The sequence below is a fragment of the Sus scrofa genome, chromosome 17, assembly GCF_000003025.6.
Source record: "Sus scrofa isolate TJ Tabasco breed Duroc chromosome 17, Sscrofa11.1, whole genome shotgun sequence".
In the NCBI taxonomy this organism is placed as follows: Eukaryota; Metazoa; Chordata; class Mammalia; order Artiodactyla; family Suidae; genus Sus; species Sus scrofa.
The window spans coordinates 49,256,246-49,276,249 of record NC_010459.5 but is presented as its reverse complement, the minus strand read 5'-3'; the positions used below and the strand labels follow the sequence as shown (position 1 = coordinate 49,276,249).

Here is a 20,004-nt window from a genome sequence, read left to right as displayed (position 1 = left end):
GTAGGCCGGTGGCCACAGCTCCGATTCAACCCCTAGCCTGGGAACCTCCATATGCCGCGGGAGCGGCCCAAGAAATAGCAACAACAACAACAACAAAAGACAAAAGACAAAAAAAAAAAAAAAAGAACCACCTGAGTGTCATGCTGGGTAAGATGACACTAGACTAGCCCGTGCCTGTGCCCGCATGGCGTTTACTCTGCCCCAGACACTGTTCTAAGCACCTTTGGTATGTGATGTATTCAACCTTTATGACAGATTGACAAGGCAGGTGCTACTATCACCCCCATTTTATAGATGAGAAAATCGAGGCCTGGAAGGTTACCCAGCTTGTCCAGGGCCATGTAATCAGTGAATGTCTAAGCTGGCATTTGAATGGTAGCTGCCAGGATCTAGAGAGTGTGCTCTTAACTGGGCTTTTGGCTGATTTGTGACTTCACATCAAGCCTGCTGACCACAGCTGTCCAGTGTCCACAGTGTTTTTATGTGTGGGTTTTTTTTTTCTTTCCCCGTTTTATGGCAGCAACTGTGGCGTATGGGAGGTTGTAGGCCGGGGTCAAATTGGAGCTGTCGCCATAGTCTATGCCACAGCCACGGCAACACTGGATCCTTAACCCACTGAGTGAGGCCAGGGATCAAACGCATATCCTCACAGAGACAACATCGGGTCATTAACCTCCTGAACCACAATGGGAATTCTACATGTGGTTTTTTTTTTTTTTTTTTTTTTTTTTTTTTTTAGGGCCACACCTGACGCATAGGGAGGTTCCCAGGCTAGGGGTCCAATCGAAGCCACAGCTGCCGGCCACGGCCACAGCCACGCCAGATCTGAGTCACTTCTGTGACCTATGCCACAGCTCACGGCAGTGCTGGATCCCCAACCCACTGAACGAGGCCAGGGATTGAACCTGCAACCTCATGGTTCCTAGTCGGATTTGTTTCCGTTGCGCCATGGCAGGAACTCCCACATGTAGCTTTTTTAATCACCCCACTTAAGAGGCAGTATGGCTGAAGAGGTAGCCAGAATCTGGTTATGGGGATAACTTTGTCTCTTATTTAGTATGTCTCTCCCCCTTTGAATAAAATGCAAGAATTATTAGAGAGTCCCCGAGTTTCCGAACAGGGAGGATTCAAGTATTAGTTTTTTGTTGCCACTTGAACTAGTTTGACTTAATGTTCTTATTTAAGTCGACTTAAAGAACTAAAATAAAGTTTAACCTCACCAGACCTGTTTTTGTCAAGGCTTGAAGTCTAAGTCCATCTTTCTTTTGCTAAAAAGAGAGGTTATTGTGAAAGTGTTAGACATGATGGCGCCAAACCAGAACTTTCTTCCTAATGTGATCTTCACGTGATCTGTCGTAGGTTTACAGGAGAATTCAAAGGCAGGAGGTGGTTTAGATGACTGATTTAGAAAGATGTCTAGGACTTCCCGTCGTGGCGCAGTGGTTAACGAATCTGACTAGGAACCAAGAGGTTGCGGGTTCGGTCCCTGCCCTTGTTCAGTGGGTTGACGATCCGACGTTGCCGTGAGCTGTGGTGTAGGTTGCAGACGCGGCTCGGATCCTGCGTTGCTGTGGCTCTGGCGTAGGCCGGTGGCTACAGCTCCATTTGACCCCTAGCCTGGGAACCTCCATATGCGCGGGAGCGGCCCAAAGAAATAGCAAAAAGACAAAAAAAAAAAAAAAAAAAAAAAAGATGTCTAGTGTTGCCCAAATGGTTTCTTACTCTGCTTACAGTTGATCTGGCTTCTGCTTGCAGATCTTTGATCGCCTTTGATTGATTGGATCCAAATTGTCTGTTGGCAGATGAGGAAACCGAGGCCTGCCTAGCGGATCTGGCCCCCCCCAGTTCGAACCAAGCCATTCTCTGCTCTTACGATCGTTTTTATTCCATTCCCCACTGCACCCCTTCACTCGTAGAGCAGAACGAGGAATGAGGTTTTTTTTGGCCACACCCAAGGCATGTGGAAGTGGAAGTTCCTGGGCCAGGCATCGAACCTACACCACAGCAGCGACCCACGCCAGACCCTTAACCTGCTGCACCACAGGAGAAATCCCAGAAGAATGAGCCTTTTTTTTTCATCTTTTTAGGGCCACACCCACAGCATATGGAGGTTCCTAGGGTAGGGGTTGAATCAGAGCTGCAGCTGCCGGCCTACACCGCAGCCACAGCAACACGGGATCCAGCTGTGTCTGTGACTTACACAACGCTTACGGCAACACTGGATTCTTAACCCACTGAGCAAGGCCAGGGATCAAACCCGCGTCCTCAGGGGTACAAGTTGTGTTCGTTAACCACTGAGCCACGACGGGAACTCCAGGAATGAGCTTTGTGATAGACGTTTTCTTTGCTATTAAGAAAATGAACACAGTGACATATTTTTGCAGCTGATGAACTTTCTTGTCTCCGAGGTGACCCAGAGTTGAAGACCTAGATTTGCGTATTTTGGCAGAAGGGCGCTCTTTATTAATGTTGATTTCTTTGCTATATTTGGAAGTAAGAACGAAAGTCGGCCTGCAGATTCATGATTTCTTTAAAATGGAATGTAGCTATTGGATTAGTAACGTATTGAATTTCATCCACTTTCTAAAGTTTTCTCGTAAAGCAATTTCGTTCTAATATTTTAAATAGATGTGGGTAAGGAGGCCCACGCAGAGTGACTGACTGCAAGGCACAATGTGTTTTTGCTGGAGCACCCCCCTGTGACCCCTGCAGCAGGCTGGGAGCAGAAATCTCAACAGATAGTTTATTCATTTTCTGCCCATTTGGGGTGAATAGGGGGTTACTGTTTTGGGGGTTGGAAGCAGTTTTGCCGTGCCACGCTTACGCGAATTAACTTTTCTCTGCAAATAAGACCAACAGGTCTTTCTTTATGAACGCCTTTTCCTCCTTGACAGGTACTAACCCATGCACCTTTCTCGTGGTCTTCTCACTTAATCCTGTGCACACCCTACAAGAGGGCACTGTTATCACCCTTGTTTCATTCATGGGGAAACTGAGGCTCAGGGAGTGTGGGTGGGAAAACAGCTCAAGCATCAGGTGGGAGGGGGCTCTCTGTGCTGCCGTCTCACTGCTTTGGAGCAAACTGAAGCACAGGGGAGGCTTGGCAGATCTGAGACCTTGTTTGGTCCCCCACCCCTCCTCTTCCTCCTGTGATGCGGGAGGGGTCAGCCGCCAGGTGGCAGGTGGAAGAGAATCCATCGTGCAGACACGTTCCATCAGTGGACTGAGGGGACTGAGTGGTCGTCACAGACCCACTGAGGCCTTCAGGGGTCAGATTCAAAGAAAAGGAAGACGGGGAAACAAACTGGAAAGGCCCTGCCCCAAGCAGATGCATTAAAATAACAAACCAGCTGGATCCGCACTTGAGATCCGTAGCCTTCATCCGTAAATGGAAAGAATGCAACACAGTTCTCTCGTGGCTCAGCGGGTTAAGGATCTGGCATTGTCACTGCTGTGGCTCTGGGCACTACTGTGGTGCGGGTTTGATCCCTGGCCCAGGAACTTCCACATGCTGTGTGTGTGGCCAAGAAGAAAAAAGAACAACAGCAACAAAAAAGGAACGCAACAGGGACAAATCTTGAAAACTATGCCAAGTTGAAGAAGCCAGTCACAAAGGACCATGTGTTATACGATTCCCTTTATATGAAATATCTAGACTCAGCAAATCCATAGAGACAAGCGAGCAGATTCACGCATATCTGGGCGTGTTGAGGCAGGAAGCCTCAGGGGAAGCAGGGTTTCTTTTGTGCAGGGGTCATGAACGGGTTCTGAAATTAATTGTAGTCATGGATGTAGACTAAAAGCCACTGAGTTGTGCACTGTAAACGGGTGACTTGTGCGGTATGTGGATGCTAGCACAATAAAGCAAAGAAGAAGAGAGTCCAAAAAACAGCATCACAATAATCCCTCCCTGAATCCTCTGGGCTGGCCAAACTATCTTGGGGCCAAATTCATTCTCCCCGGTTGAGCCTGTGGCTATAAGTTGGCTTTATGGTTTTGAACTATTCCCACGGTGTGCCACAGGGGTTCGTGGGTGATTCCTACCCTACTGTACACCAGAGTTGCAACCTTGGCACTAGTGACATTTGGGGCTGGGGAATTTAGGGTTAGGAATGTTGGTTTTTTTTTGGTTTTTTGTTTTTTTTTAAATTTTTATGGCCACCCCTATGGCATATGGAAGTTCCCAGGCTGGGGATTGAATCAAGCCTCTGCAGTGACCTGAGCTGTTGCAGCCGGATTCTTAACCCGTTACACCACAGCGAGAACTCCTAAGGGTTGGGGAATTTTGTTGTGGGGGCTGTTCTGTGCGCAGTAGCGTGTTTAGAGCATCTCGAACTTCCTTCCCCAAACCCCCACCTCCCCCCCGCCGTTAGTACCCCTCTCCCCCGCCCCCCGCAGTCATGACAACCAAAAATGCCCCGTGTCCCAGAAGGGAGCAAAATCACCCTCAGCAGAGAAACCACTGCTTTCTCCAGCTAGATCCTAGCTGGACATCATCTAGAAGAAGCCTCAGGGAGGCGATCACCTGAATTGTTTCTGTTTTTCTCTTTCAGATGATGGATGCAATAAAAGGCACGATGACAGAAATATATAACGACCTTTCTAAAAACACTACTGGGAGCACGATAGCTGAGGTCAGAGATGGCACATGCCTTCCGCACTTGCTAAGAGGGTTTTACGGGCTGCTCTGGTGGCGCCCTGAGGAAGCGTCTCTGGAAATTACTCTCGGCTCACCAAGCTCGCTCTGCTGACGGGGGTTGGTGGTGACGGTGTTTCTTCATTTAGCCAGGAAGCTGGCACTGTGGAGACACAACCTGCTCTGTGCGATCAGTTCACTTCTAGTCAACCAGCCAAAACCAGAGCCCAAGGTGTTAGCTCTCCGATAAAACTGGAACCCGGTTCTCTTGGCTCCACGTAAAATCAACTCCTTCATGTTCTCCTCAAGTTTGGATTTTTTTTTTTTTTTTTTTGCTTTTTAGGTCCACACCTGCAGCATATGGAAGTTCCCAGGCTAGGGATTGAATCAGAGCTACCCCTGCCAGCCTACACTGCAGCCATAGCAACACGGGATCTGAGCTGAGTCTACACCCTACACCACGGCTCATGGCAACGCCGGCTCCATAGCCCACTGAGTGAAGCCAGGCATCGAACCTGTATCTTCGTGGATCCTAGTTGGGTTCGATACTGCTGAGCCATGACGGGAACTCCCTTTTTTGTTCATTTTTAAAATTGGCATGGGATTAAAAGTATGGATCCATTGTGTCTTACCTTAAACCTTGGGTCCAGATATGTGCCAGAATTTTCCAGATTTTAAAGAGCTAATAAGCATTCCTCCCCCCAATTAGACACAACATTTCTGCAGTGAAAAAGAGTATGACTGTTCCCAATGTGGTTTTTTGGGGTTTTTTTTTGGTCTTTTTAGGGCTGCACCTGCGACTAGGGTTCGAATTGGAGCTGTAGCCACCGGCCTGCACCACAGCCACAGCAACACAGGATCTGAGCTGCATCTGTAACCTACACCAGGCAGTTCACAGCAATGCTGGATCCTTAACCTCCTGAGCGAGGGCAGGGATTGAACCTGCGTCATGGATATTGGGTTCATTACTTCTGAGCCATGATGGGAACTCCCCCCACTGCGTTTAATAAATCAGGATTTCTCAACCTCGATGCTACTAACATTTGTGCCAGCTGATTCACCGTGGTGGGGTATTGTCTTGTCCATCGTGGAGTATTTGGCTGAACCTCTGGCCTCTACCCGCTGGATGCCAGAAATAACCCCAAATGCTTCCAGGCATTTCAGTGTCATGGAGGGAAGAGTGGGGGCAAAAATCATGCCGGTTGAGAAGCACTGTGTTTAGTAAGCACTGTGAACAGCCTTGTGGCAGTGTGGACTGGGTATGTATTTCCCTCCCCTCCGGATGAATTTGGCCCCACATTTGTTCCTATCCCCCAAAATTCCTTATCGTTTTCAGAAATGCTCAGCTTTGGAATTTCAGATGTGTGATGATGGCCGTCACTTAAAATCTTCGGGATGAGATGAAAACAAAACAAAACAAAACAAAAACTGAAACAGATAAGGACCAAAGTCCTAATCAAATCTTTTTTGGGGCTGTGCCCTTAGCACATGGAAGTTCCTGGGTCAGGGATTGAACATCCCACAGCAGCGACCAGAGCTGCTGCAGCAACAACAACGCTGGATCCTTCACCCACTACACCACAAGGGAACTCCCCAATCAAACCTTTTATTATGAAAATCTAGTCCTCATTTTTCACTGCAAGTGTTTTTTCCTGGAGCGTATCTTGGAAAAGACAGACGGCTTGTAATTGGTTTTTTGAAGCAGCATTTCTCTCAAATTTGGTTTAAGCCTCTCTGACAGCAGCTGTGGGAAGACCCACCTGCGTGCTCTGGTTCAGCACGTGACACGAGCCCGGCAGTGACGGCTACAGCTTCTGAGCTCGGTTGGTGAAAGGCACCTGGATACACTTTTTATGTCTTTCTCTCTTGCTCTCCTTCCAGATTCGCAGGCTAAGGATCGAGATTGAGAAGCTTCAGTGGCTGCACCAGCAAGAGCTCTCGGAAATGAAACACAACCTGGGTAAGTCTGGGTGACTCCGTCTCCACCGAGGAACGTTCCAGATGTGAATTTTTTGGCCCCTCTGGAGTCAGGCCCAGATGTGAATTGGGTTGGAAGTAAGCCAAGGGGTTTTATCACTTGTGGGGAGACCACAGCATCCTGGGGAGTCTAACCTGGAGAAACCAGGCCTGAAGGCAGGAGCTGGCAGGCACCCTCCTTTCTTCGCTTCACAGTACCAGCATCCGCAGTGTATTCACCGCAGACCTGGTAGCAGCTCCTGCTTATGACCTTTGACCTTGTTCCAGGAATCGTCTTAAGTACTTTTTCATGAATTATTTCGTTGTCGCAGAAATCCTTCTGATGAAAAGGTCTCTGTTATCCCAGTTTTCAGGTGAAGAAACGGAGGCACAGACACAGTCAGTTTGATCCACTGCTGCTAAACACACCAAGAAGGAAATGCGTCCAAGTTCTAGTCCCACCTCTGCCCTTTCTAGCCGTGCGCCTCAGTGTCCTGCCTCTGAAAGGGGTATTATGGGCGTACTTAGCTCAGAGCATTAGCATAGGATTAAAGGCCTGCATCTTTATAAAGTGCTTACCACAGTGCCTGCTGCAGAGAGTGGGTGCTCGCTAAGTCTTTGAAAGACAGAGAGCGTTAGGCTGGTGATAAAACCCAAAGTGAGTTCAGTGGGACTCTTTCCCAGGGCTTATTTGAGGGCTTCCCACAGCATCGCATCACCTGCCCCCGTCCACATTCCACGTTCATTGCCACGGGCAGCTCTGTCGAGTCAGCAGGATGACACGGGCTGGGGGAGGCTGGCTGCCTCTCCCAGGGGGTCCCACCGCCAGGGCTTCTCTGAGGCAGGTTGCACAGCCGTGTCCCTGGGGCTCTGATCTGGAGTGCACGCCCCCGACCCTGAGCTGGGGGACGGGTGTGCAGCACGCCTCCTCTCCCTGCCCCGGCAGAGCTGACCATGGCAGAGATGCGGCAGAGCCTGGAGCAGGAGCGGGACCGGCTCATCGCTGAGGTCAAGAAGCAGCTGGAGCTGGAGAAGCAGCAGGCGGTGGATGAGACCAAGAAGAAGCAGTGGTGCGCCAACTGCAAGAAGGAGGCCATCTTCTACTGCTGCTGGAACACCAGCTACTGCGACTACCCCTGCCAGCAGGCCCACTGGCCCGAGCACATGAAGTCCTGCACCCAGTCAGGTAGCGCCGCAGCCTGGTGTGGGACTTACTTGTCTTTGAAATCTTTCTTTTTCTTCCTGTTTAACGGCTATACCTGCAGCCCAGGGAAGTTCTCGGCCCGGGGACTGAATCTGAGCCGCAGCCGCAACCTGTGCCATAGGTTCTGCAACACTGGATCCTTTAATGCACTGCGTCAGGCCAGGGATCGAATCCGGGCCTCTGCAGGGACCCAAACTGCTGCAGTCAGTTCTTAACCCTCGGCACTATAGCAGGAACTCCAGAATCTCTTTCTAATACAGATCAGGCAGATCCCAGGCCAGGAGGCTCCAGCAGGAAATGCTGGGGTTCCCTTTTGGTGCCGTGGGTTAAGGAGCTGGTGTTGTCACTGCAGTGGCTTGGGTCACTGCTGTGGTGCGGGTTCGATCCCTGGCCCAGGCACTTCCACGTGCTGCAGACACAGGCAAAAAAATATTTTTTTTAAATTTAAAAATTAAAAAAAAATTACAGTATTTATTTATGATCCATACTAGCCTTCTCTGTTTAGAATTAAGTTTCCATTTCAGAGAATTTATTTAAATAAAAATCAGGTAAATAATTGACAAGGGAGGACTTCTACAGAAGGGCAAAATTTTCAAAGGTGATGTATGGACGGCCCAAGCTGGCCAAGTTCCGGGGCAGGGGTTGGGATGCTTTTTTAATGAAGCTCCGGAAGAGAAGAAGTTTTAGCCTTTGTGGCCCGAGTGGTCTCTCAGAACTGTCCAACTGAACTGTTACAGGGTCACAGGTCCAGGGGACAAAAATTGGTCTCAATGGTGAAAGTAGTGATTCTGGCACAGTGGGTACCCAGGCTGTTTGTTCCACGAACATGCTTTCTTCAGGATGATTGAATAAAACTTGAATCACAGACTCTTAAAAATGAACATACTTCTGCACGAAGTCTGGAATTCCCGCCTCTGGAACGCTTTGGTCCGGCTGCTCTGGGCCTGTGCTGGGCGCTGGGCGGGGCTGAGCGGCAGCTTGGTTTGTGTGGTTTAGGTTTCTCTGCAGGTCCGAGAGCCACCACGCTCGGCTTATGTGTGGCTTCTGTCCCCCTTTGCCCTCAGCTACCGCCCCTCAGCAGGAAGCAGACCCAGAGGTGAACACGGAAACACTAAATAAGCCGTCCCAGGGGGCCTCCTCCAGCACGCAGGCAGCCCCCCCGGAAGCCAGCGCCTCGAAGGAGAAGGAGGCCCCAGCTGAGAAAAGCAAGGACAGTGGCTCAGTGAGTATCCGTCCCCCACGCCCTTGGGCCAGGCAGAGCCTCAGACCCGTCCCCGTGCCTGCCGCCCAGCGAGTGCCCTGTTGGAGGAGGTCCGTCTGTCTTCAGGCTGCAGGTGTGGGTGACCGTCTTGGAGCTCCTTGTCACCAGGCGTGGTTTTAGGGCGGCGTGTCCACCCGAACCTTCTGTGATGATGGGGATGGTCTCTGCCCGCTCCGCCCCATGTGGGCGCCACTGGCCACACGTCGCTGTTGAGCATTTGAACTGTGGCTGGTGTGACGGATGACCTGGATCTTAAACTTTTTTGAGTTATAGTTAATTTAAATACAAAGTCAGGTGGCCGGCGGCTGCCGTATTGGACATGAAGGTAGCACCTCCTACCTTCTTTCCTGGGGTGTGGTATGCGCATCAGGGATTGTACGCAAATGTTATTTTAGGTGGTACGCTGATCCTTTTCAAATTTTTAGTCACTCTGTATTTATAGTGACTGTGTACTTATATCATGTAAATTAGGAAAAATACCAAATTATCCTAGCAGTCAGAATTCTTCGATTTTATTGGCATTATTGCCCTGTAAAGAAGTTAATGTGAAATAAAAGTGAATTGAGGCAGTTTTGTTGTGATGGACTGTCAGACTCCTCTATCCTTGGGTTTCTCATCCGTGGATTCAACCAGCCGAAATTCCACCTGTGTTTGGTTGAATCTGTGGACATGAAACCCTCAGATACAGGGGCCTCTGTCTTCATCATGTGAGGCCATTTTGTTTCGGGACTTGAGCATCCGCAGCTTTTGGTATTCCTCGGGGGCTCCTGGCACCCCTCCACCTTGGGTACCCAGGGACAGCTGTACTTACTTATTGGTTATGGTCAGAGAGGGGAGCTGAGGAAATAGTGTTTTGGAAGCTGAGGTATAGAGGTGAGTCAGGGGCCTCCCGGTGCTGTGTTCTCACTCATCCAGTCTGGGAGTCAGCACAAGAGAGTTCAGGCTTAGGACCAACCCAGCTGCCTTGGCCTCACCCACCTGAGTGTGCCAGGCAGAGGGCACCAAGGTGCTGTAGGGACAGTGACAGGCACCCCCATGGATCCTTGGGGGGGCTCTTTTGGCCCCAGTGCCTTGTCTCCATTTCTCTTTTTGTATTTCTAGACCCTCGACCTTTCTGGCTCCAGGGAGACACCCTCCTCCATTCTCTTAGGCTCCAACCAAGGCTCTGGTATGTTGCCCCCTGGTGGGTGAATGGTGTTCTCATGATCCGCTTGGGCGTGGGGGAATCCCTCCTCCCGGGGAACCTGAAGGGCTTAGGGCAGTGGCTTTCCAACTCCGGATCCTTGGGGGCCCTGGAGGGTGACCTGGGCCGGTCAGTGGGGGTGGGGGTGGGGGTGCTGGGCAAGACAGCTTTCAGGCACTTCTCCAAATGGATCAGTATTTACTTGTATTTGTTTTATTTCTTGGGGCATCACATCAAACCTCATTTGGGAGTTCTGTCGTGGCGCGGCAGAAACAAATCCGACTAGGAACCATGAGGTTGCAGGTTCGATTCCTGGCCTCGCTCAGTGAGTTAAGGATCCAGCGTTGCCGTGCACTGTGGTGTAGGTCACAGATGCAGGTTGGATCCCGCGTTGCTGTGCTCTGGCGTAGGCCGGCAGCTGCAGCTCCAATTGGACCCTTAGCCTGGGAACCTCCATATGCCACGGCTGCAGTCCTAAAAAGACCAAAAAAAAAAAAAAAAAAAAAAAAGACAGAACCCCCTCATTTGGACCAGGGATTCTCTTGCCATCCTGGGATGGGATAAGAGTTGCATGTGGTTTGGGCAGATCTGCCCTCCGAGAAATGACCACAGGAAATGAGACTCTGTGAGACTGTCCCCGAAAGTCCCAGTGCCCACGGGTAGTGGTGCTTCTTGAGTCTCCTGAGGAAAAAAGAGAATGTTTGGTAGGCTATCTTTCTGTAAAAATCCTTCCGCTTTCGAGGGATCCCCTGGGCGGCTGTCTTTGGGTTTTCCTCTTCTGCGGGACTTGAGCTGTCCTCTCTTCTAGCCTGACAGGTCTTCCCCCGGCATCTCCCCCCCCCCAAACCAGTTTTTGGTTATTCCAGAAGGGTTCAGAGACAGTGTCCATGTTGAGGACAGTTCTTCTAATTCAAGGCCCTTTAGCTCCAGGATCTTTCTCTCTGCTGGACAGTTACTCTCTTCAGCTGAAAACCAAGCACTTGCGTTCACTTCTGCATATCAAGTACATAGAGGGAGAAGTGCTGTCCCTGTTGGGGTGGCTGGAGAAGATTTCCTGAAGGGCCTGGAAAGCGGGAATCCAGTTTGGGGCACGAACTGACTTTAGGGAGAGTAGGAACTCGCTTTCCGTGCAGTTGAAGATGTGAGCTCCCTTGTCACTGCCCTTCGTGTGCTGATGACTCCCCCGAGAGCGAGTTCCGTTTGGGGCTCAGATGACTTTGACACCTTCCAGTTCCTCTTTAACAAAGACAGAGCAGACCTGAGACTTCAGCAGTGGAACCCGCGTAGAATTTTCCACCAGAATTTGGATTTCGTTATGTTGATGTGTAGATTTGCCTTCTGTGTGTGGCAGATATTATTGACCTCCTGCTTTGGTGCTGATAGAAGAGTTTCCGTTTGGCTCCAGTTGAAATGGAGTTTAAATTGAAGACAGGCCCTCAGCCCATCAGAGGACGGTTGTGGATGTGTCCAGACTGCAAAGGCCTGTGGCGCGGGAAGGGTTCGCGTTGGGGAAATGCTGCTGCAGATAGGGGGCGCCGCTGCGGTTTGGGAGCAGCAAAGGGGCGGAATCCAGGTGGGAGGATGAAGGGGCCTGGGGAAGAGGGATGATGCCAGGGGCAGGGGCATGGCCTCTGCTGGAACAGGGAGGCGTGTGTGCAGGAAGGCGGTAGACGCCTCGCATCCCAGATCTGAGGCGAAGGAGGTGTTACCCAGCCCAGGGGGTGGGAGGCTTTCTGCAAGGACCAGAGACTTAACTATTTTCAGCTTCGAGGACCACACAGTCTCTGTCAGGCAGGACCCCTCGACTCTGCCGTTGTCGGATGAAAGCAGACATGACGCACAAGCAGATGGGTGTGGCTGTGCCCTGCTGAACCTGTCTTTGGCAAAAGGGGCTCTGGGCTGGATCTGGCCCATTGATGTCTGACCCCTGACCTAAAGCACCCTGCCGTCTGAGGGGATAGAAAGGGAGGTTAGAGAGAGGAGGCAAGGAGCCTGGAAGATGCTGGTGACTGGTGCTGGGGGGTGTGGAGAGGGGCCGGGAGGGAGGGAGGGATCCCGAATTGTCAGCAGCTGGAGGAAAGTTTCAGGTGGTTTTGTGGGTTGCTCCAGAGTGTGAGCAGAGGGGACAGAGCGGGAGGTCTCTCGGGGTCAGGATGGTCTCAGCCCTTCTCACGTCCCCATTTACTCACCAAAGCGTTTGACCAGTGGCCGTGTCAAAGCAGACAGACAGACCCCCTCCTGACTGCTCCTCGTCTAACGGCTGCCGCTGTCACACTCTGCTGACAATAAGCTCTGGCGCCGGGGTGGTGAGATGCAGAGTCTAGTCAGGATGGAGAAGGGTCTGGTGGGGGCTGGGGGAGGATGAAGGGGCCTGGGGAAGATTGTGAGCTTCCTCGGGGTGGGCCTGGGTCTCTCCTGTTCACTTGTCTCTTCATTTTAAGATGTGAAAGCAGGGCACTCATATACATTTGGCCTTGAACAACATGGGTTCGAACTGCGGGAGTCCACTTACATGCAGATTTTTTTCCCCTTGCTACCTACTGTGTTATAAGATCTGCAGTTGGTTGAATCTGTGGACGTGGATATGGAGGGCCAACCATGGGGCTGGAGTATCCCTGGGTCTTGGTATCTATGGTGGATTCTGGAACCAATCCCCTGTATCATCCCTGATACCAAGGGATGCTTGTCGTTCAGAGAAAATAACATTGTGCAGGGAAAACAACTCCTGTCCCAGTTTCCACGGCTGCGTTTGGTGCATCTGGTATTTCGAAGCCTCCTTATTGGTGGATAAAGTAAATAATGCATTTCTCCATTCTTCCGTTTCTGGACTTTGTAGACATTGCTTGTTGACTTCTGGCTTTAAAAGATGAGAGTTGGGGTCTTTTATCGCCTCTCTTCTCGCCTCCTCCCAAACCCTTCCGTCTCTGTTTGATGTGCTCTAGGGGTTACCTTGGTCAAATAAAACACTTACTCCTTAGTGCTCGTTCCGTCAGCCTGAGACAGCATCTCGGACTCTTCCCTCGACAGCTCATCTCCTCACTCACCTCTCCTACCCCATCACATCTAGACTTGTCTTCTCCCCTGTGACTTTCCCCCATCGAGGCTGAGAACACGTGCATTCTGTCTGCTCCTGCCACTGGGGCTTCTCACTTGGGCTGTTGGCTGAGTCTGAAACCTGAAACCTGGTCATCTCTGTTTTCCATCATTATGATCGTGCCATTTGTCGCAGAGTCAGATAGGGTGCTATGATTCCATTTCCATTTTTATACCGCCTTGCTTTTCCCTAGAGTTTCTATGTATCTTTTTCCTTTATCACATCTTCAATGATTTCCCCACCAAATTCTTCACTGTAACAGTGATTTTATTAGATACTTTTCCCATCACACATTTCTGACTCTTCCATTTCAAATTGCATTTGTTGGTGTTCTACCGTCACAGTTGAGGAGTGGCCCCCTTGATGTCTTGTCTGTAGCCCCTTCCTCGGTTCTTCTCACCGCATGCATCTTGGTCACCCTCTCTTGCCTGTCCTGTCATCGTCCTTGGCAGTAGATTAGTGATTACCTGTCCTACATAATCTGGATTCCTTGGGTGGAACCTTCTAGCTAAGTGTGATGCTAGCTCTTCTCCTTCTCTGGCTGAATTTGGCTATTGGCAGAGCTAGTGATTCTGAGAATTTTGCTTTCAAAATTCTGAGAGTTGATGGCTTTAGGTAGTTGCTTTTGTGTCATTGTATTTCTCACTTGCAATGCCGTGCTCTGTCCAGTGATCCTATTCTGGTTTAACATGCCTTTTTAAAAGCCTTTGTCTCCCGCGAATGCGTTAAGTTGGGAAGTGGTGACATCAGCAAAGCAGCCAGCCAGTCCTAAGACCAGTAGCCTGTTGATGAGTGACTTAGCACTTGGGGTGTGTGGATTCACGCTCTCTGCCAGACTCTGAGGCTACCTGTGCTATCTCTTTAGTTAGCAACAGGTGTGACAAGCAACCCGCCTCTGCCCCAACCACCACAGACCACCAGCCGCACCCCAACTACCCCGCCCAGAAGTGTAAGTATGACCCTGCCTCACGAAGCTGCCGGGAACTTTTCCCAGCATGCAGAAGGCTCGTGTTGTGTGTGTCTCTGTGTGTTTTTCTTTGTGGGCGTGTCTCCCCTGTTCTTCTGAGTGGTGGGTCTTGTTCTGCCTTGTCTCTTCTTAGCTGTACCTCTGGCGGCCATCAAAAACTGCCGGAGGTAGGGGAGCCAGAGCGAATGGTCTGGCTTCTTGACGGGGCCTCATCCTTGCTCTGTTCATGAAAGTTCCTGGGTAAACACGGATGGTCCTCAGAGGTTGGCCGTACCGCCCAGTACCCGGTGACCCGTCCATGGGAGGAGTTCGGCTCTGCAGTTACACGCGGCTGGCCAGCCTGGCTCTGGGATGCACATTCACTCGTGCTTAGCTCAGCCCTGCTCCCATTTCTTTTAAGTGGCCCAGCTGGGGAGACTCAATGTGACTTGACTGCATTGGTGTAGGATTTTTCTCTGTAGGGTGACGGCCAGCCGTCCCACTCCCCAGAGACCTTCCAGAGAATTAACAGTGTAGGCATCACAAATTGGGAAGAACTCGTAAGGAGAGGTGGAGTCAGGATCTTCAAGATAACGCGATCCTTGACCACGGCTCTGCCCACCTCCATACCGCCCCCTTCTGGTCATGGAGGCAAGTGACTCCGAGGAGTTCTCTCCCGAGTTTCATGACTTGGGAGATCCTTATCGTTCTCTTCACTGCTTATCTTCCAGCAGCAGAACTCAGAGCTCACACACACACGCACACATGCACACACCACACATGCACACACGCACACACACGCCTGCCGGATAACCAGGCGGTACGAGACGTCCGCCCCATGCGATGATGTGGTCCCTTGCTCCCTCCCGTTCTGTCACTACGCTTGGCAGCTGCCTTCTTTCAGTCAAATATTAGGACCCCCACCTCAAGGAGTGAAAGTTTTTCCCCGTCTGTCTGAACTTGGTAAACGATCTAAGATACGATGGGATCTTGGTGGCGGGTAGCTCTTAGGGTCAGTCATCCCGCTGAGCCGCCAGGCCGGCTGTCGGACCCTGTGACAGACGTCTCATCCGGCTCTTCCTTCAGTTCCTCACGCCTTACTCAGCCGTGATGTGGCTCCTTGTGGGACACACGTTCTCGAAGCTCCCTTAGTTCTTCCTCTGGTTCGGCCTCCTTCAGGGATCCCTAAGCTGGGGAGCCGCCAAGTGGGTCTTAGCCATGAAGCCATTCTGCTCCTCACGCCTCTCATTTGAGTGGTTTGGTTATAAGTCTTCTTCGGGTTGCTATAAACTGACTACAGAAACTCCACTAGCATCAGTAAGTAGATTGAATGCCAATTTCAGTGCCTTTTTTAGTGGCCAGAGGGTTGGACACGAGGGCATGGGGTGTTTGGTGTCTGGTCATGCCCCAAAGGCGCCTGGTTCTAGGAACCACACCAGAATTGCCTTCCTGGATAATTAGCACTTTTTTCATTCATCTGTACTATTCTCTGTCCTCCTGTTTTTCCAGCCAGCTGTTGTTAACATCCTAAAAAAAAAACAGGTTCTGCCTTTGTACTGCCCAGACCCACACATCTGGGCTGGTAAACGGAGGCAGGATTTGGACCACCTGTGCTGTGGCGTCGGGAGGGGAAGGTGGCTTCCCGGGGAGCAGGTGCGGGTCTGGTGGAGGGGTGGTCCCAGGAATGCTGAGCCCCCTTCCCGTTGGTTTCCTCCCCAGACCACTCCCGGAGTAGCAAGTCCAGTTGCTGGAGCGGCAGCGATGAGAAACGAGGGTCGGCCCGTTCCGAGCACAACGCCGGTCCCAGTGCCAAGAGCCTCATCCCGAAGGAGTCTCGGCTGGATGCCTTCTGGGACTAGGGACACAAGCCATCCTCCCCTGGAAGGGGGGAAAAAACCAACAACAGACACCAGGAAAACAGGAAACAGCCAAGAAATGTGAGACAGGGGACTAGCCACCTTGGGACAGAGGGCGCCAACCATTCAGACTTGGCCCTCGTGGCTCACACTACGACACGTCCAGCATTAGCCTTGACTGAGGGCTGCTCCACCCACAGGAAACCTCTGCTTTCGATGTAAATAATGTACACTTTGTGGATGTCATCGAGCCTAGAGTACCTTCCCCTTTTTATATTTGTATTGACTTTAACTTATAAAAAAAAAGAGAGAGAGAAGAAAACAATTTAAAAAAAACTACCAACAACAAAAAGAATGTTTGATGTTGGAGAAGGGACGGCCAGCCAGCCCGCCTGTCGTGGTGGTGTGGAGCGGGCACAGGGACAGCTGTGGCACACAGGTCCTCGCCCCGGGTCGCCTGGGGGCAGGGGCGGGTGGGGGACTAAGCTGTTTCCATCGGATGTCTGTACACAGCACGTGGGGATCAGGCTTTTCCCGCCCTGATTTGCGGGGACATCCCCTCCGGCCATTGGCCCCTTTCAAATGCTACGTGATTATGTTATAAAACGCACGCTCTCTGGCCCAGAAAGACCCGTGGAAGAGCTCGTTTATTTTGTGTGATTTTCATGATGACGCGACTCCTACAAAAGGGAAAAAAAAACAACAACCCCATGTCCTTGTTTACAGAAGATCAACTCCAAACAGGCCCCCGCTCAGCTCAGTTGCAGAAGGAAGAACAGAGAAAAAGCCTTTGGGTCGGACGCTCGGAAGCAAAGAGAAACTCTTTGCTCTGCCTTGGGGGTCCTTTCGAGACCCTCCGCCCCGCTTGGGCAGAGACGGCCGTGCTTCTGGGGAGCAAGGCCTCAAAGGCAGGGCGCACGCAGAGGACGTTGGAGGCTGGGAGGAAGCATGTCTGTGTTATTTATACGATGGAATTTTACGTTTTTCCGTGAGCATGAAGCCGAGGCAGTGTGAGGGGAGCAGGCCGCCGCCGTGCTGTCTGTTACACTACGTGCTGTTAGTACCATTTTGTATGTTGTGTAAAACAAGAAGCATTGAACAAAGCAAAAAGGTGATATATGTATATGAGAAAAATTAATTGTACGATATCATTCCAGTACATTCCGTTGTACATTTTAGTCTCGTTTACTTTCTCTTCATTGTTGATAAGAGGATGCGAACTGTACAGTTTCCAGCTAGTTACCCATATTAGAGAAGAAATCAAGAGTCTTAGAAGACGACAGGAGAGGAGGAACGTGTGTGAATCGCAGTTGTCAAAAAAAAAAAAAATAGCCTAGCTGGCCTTATTTGTGAAGCATAATTGCTTTTAGCATATGGAAGTATTTTTTCACATTTTCTTTGTATAAAATTTGTATTAAACTTAAATATCTTTTTTGATGACGGTGTTTCTTTGTGACTGAGCCCGTGGACTCACACAGTCTATACACGCTTTTGGGTTTCCCCACCGCCCTCCCCCCTCAATTTTTTCAGGTTCTTCACCTTTTTTTAATTAAACTGTTTTGGAAAAATGACTTGGGCGTCCTCGAATTTGCAGTTTTCCCTTTGGTCGGGACGGACGTGCCAGCTTTGTGGGAGGCGGGGCTGGGAGAGGTCAGGACCCCTCCGTGGGTGGCGGCACATGATAAATAAGGAAACAGAAGGGAAATCCTGGGTCAGTCTGGGAAAAATAGTGGGAAGGGAGTGAACCGTGTGTTGGGGGCTGAGATGGATGGAAGCCTGAGCTACCAGGAACTCCAGGGACAATGCGTGACCTTGGCTCTGCCCGGGGCGCGCCCTGCTCTTTTCATCCTCGTGTGTCACAAAATTATTTGGAATTGTTTTCAACCATTTAAACACGTAAATACTCTGCTCAGCTCGAAGGTGGACACGAGCAGGGCCTGGGCCGGATTTGGCCCATAGGCGCTTGCTGTCCAGCGCGGTGAAAGGAACAAAATGGGGCTGGGTTTAGAGAGGCCCTTACCAGAGCTTCTGTATTCCTCTTTGTGGGTGTGGGATCCTGCCATGTGCAAGGTGACGGTGTGACATCTCCCAGTTGGTGGATTTGCAGGTGGTCTGCAGACACTGGCCACGGCACACAGACCTGCAGGTCCCTCGTGTGAGTCCTGAGCTGTGTGAGGGACCCATGGGGGTCGTCCCAGGTGGCTGCATCCAGGGCACAGTGAGCAGCCAGGTAAGGGGCAGGGACTTGGAGGTTCCAGACAGGGCAGCAGGGCTTTTTCCCTTTGACTTTAGTTTGGGTGGAGTGTATTCACGGCCCAGTGGCTTTGGATCTATGCATGAGGAGAGGAAGGACGGACACCATGTCGTCCATCTGCCTTGGTCCTTGCTCCTTCCTCTGAGTGACGGCCCCGCCCAGGCAGGATGGCAGCAGGCACAGCTGACTGGGTGGATCTGGGGTGGCCTTTAATGCAATCAGGCACTATTGCCCCCTGGTGGCGCCTATGCAGAACTGCAGCCTCCAGAGCTGGAGCTGGACCAACCGCGGGCTGGTGGAGGTTCATTCGGTAAAACAGTAGCTTACTGAGCATCTGTTTGAGCCAAGCGCAGGGGACACAACCTCTGTCCTCATCCATCTGACATTCTCACTGGGAAACAGATAAGCATATGATAGAACCTTAGGTGGAATAGACTCATTGAAGGTAAATAAGCAGGATATAGAAGAAAGGTAGGTGGTATGATTGGGGTTGGGCTCTTGGGGGAGCTGGCCTTTGAGCTGAAACCTGAAGGTGTGTCAGCTAGGGCAGTGATTTCTTTTTCTTTCCTTTTTTTTCCTTCCTACGGCTGCACCTTTGGCATATGGAAGTTTCCGGCTAGGGATTGAGTCAGAACTGCAGCTGCCGGCCTGTGCCTCAGCCACAGCAACACTGGTCTGAGCTGCAACTGTGACCTACACTGTAGCTTGCAGCAGTGCCAGCTTCTCAGCCCACTGCGCAAGGCCAGGGATTGAACCTGCATCCTCATGGAGAAGACGTTGGGTTCCTAACCTGAGCCACGATGGGAACTCCAGGGGGCAATAGTTTCTTAATGCTGGCTGAATGTTAGAAGCACCTGGGAAGATTGAAAACAAGCCAACAAATACTAGATGCCACCCTCCTTCCCCAGATAATGGCCTCTGACTCTCCAGGGTGGTGCCTGGGCTTCTGGGCTTATAACGCTCTCCTGGTGATCCTGACGGGCAGCCAGAGCTCAGAGCACAAACCTGGTTGAAAGGCATCTCAGGTGGATGGAAGGCAGGAATAAAAGGCCTAAGTGGGGCACCTGGCACCCTCTGGGAAGAGGAGGAAGGTGAATGAGGCCAGAATGGAGGGTTTCAGGGTGCGGGTGGGGCTGATGAGATCAGAGAGGGAAGAGAGCTTGGAGGTCAAATCATGTTCCAATGGGAAGCCAGGGTGGGTTTTGTTTTGTTTTTAACTGCTTTAAAGATAGAATTCATATACCATAGGTCTATCTGTTCAAAGTATATAATTCAGTGAGGTTCCCAATAGTGACTCTGATGATGTCCCCTCCATCTCCTTGCTCGATTGAATTCTACACATCAGGATCCACTTCCATCGCTGTCACCTGTGGGTGTATCTGGATTGCCCACACCTGGGTTCCCCACGCCTGGGTTCCACGTGGGTGTAGCAGATTGAGTCTAAGTACCATCTGAGTGTACTTGAGCTGCTGAACCTGGGTACCGTCTGGGTATATCTGATTGGTTGAACCCAGGTCACATGCTTACAGTCTTAATGCAAGGGAAGCTGGGAAAGTGGGTTTCAGGCTGCTTCTGGTGCAAATTCATAAGGTGGGAAATTAAAGGCCTTGAGTT

The 20,004-nt window shown here is 50.9% G+C and overlaps 1 protein-coding gene across 1 annotated transcript in view; it reads left to right on the top strand.

Annotated features, from left to right (window-relative positions):
• ZMYND8 (zinc finger MYND-type containing 8) overlaps positions 1–17,707 on the top strand; it is a 131,876-nt gene extending 114,169 nt beyond the window's left edge. Inside the window, 7 exon segments of the mRNA XM_021078039.1 lie at positions 4,554–4,634; positions 6,518–6,596; positions 7,539–7,778; positions 8,861–9,018; positions 10,159–10,225; positions 14,200–14,283; positions 16,000–17,707. Coding sequence (XP_020933698.1) covers positions 4,554–4,634; positions 6,518–6,596; positions 7,539–7,778; positions 8,861–9,018; positions 10,159–10,225; positions 14,200–14,283; positions 16,000–16,139 — 849 coding nt within the window. The 3' untranslated portion in view covers positions 16,140–17,707.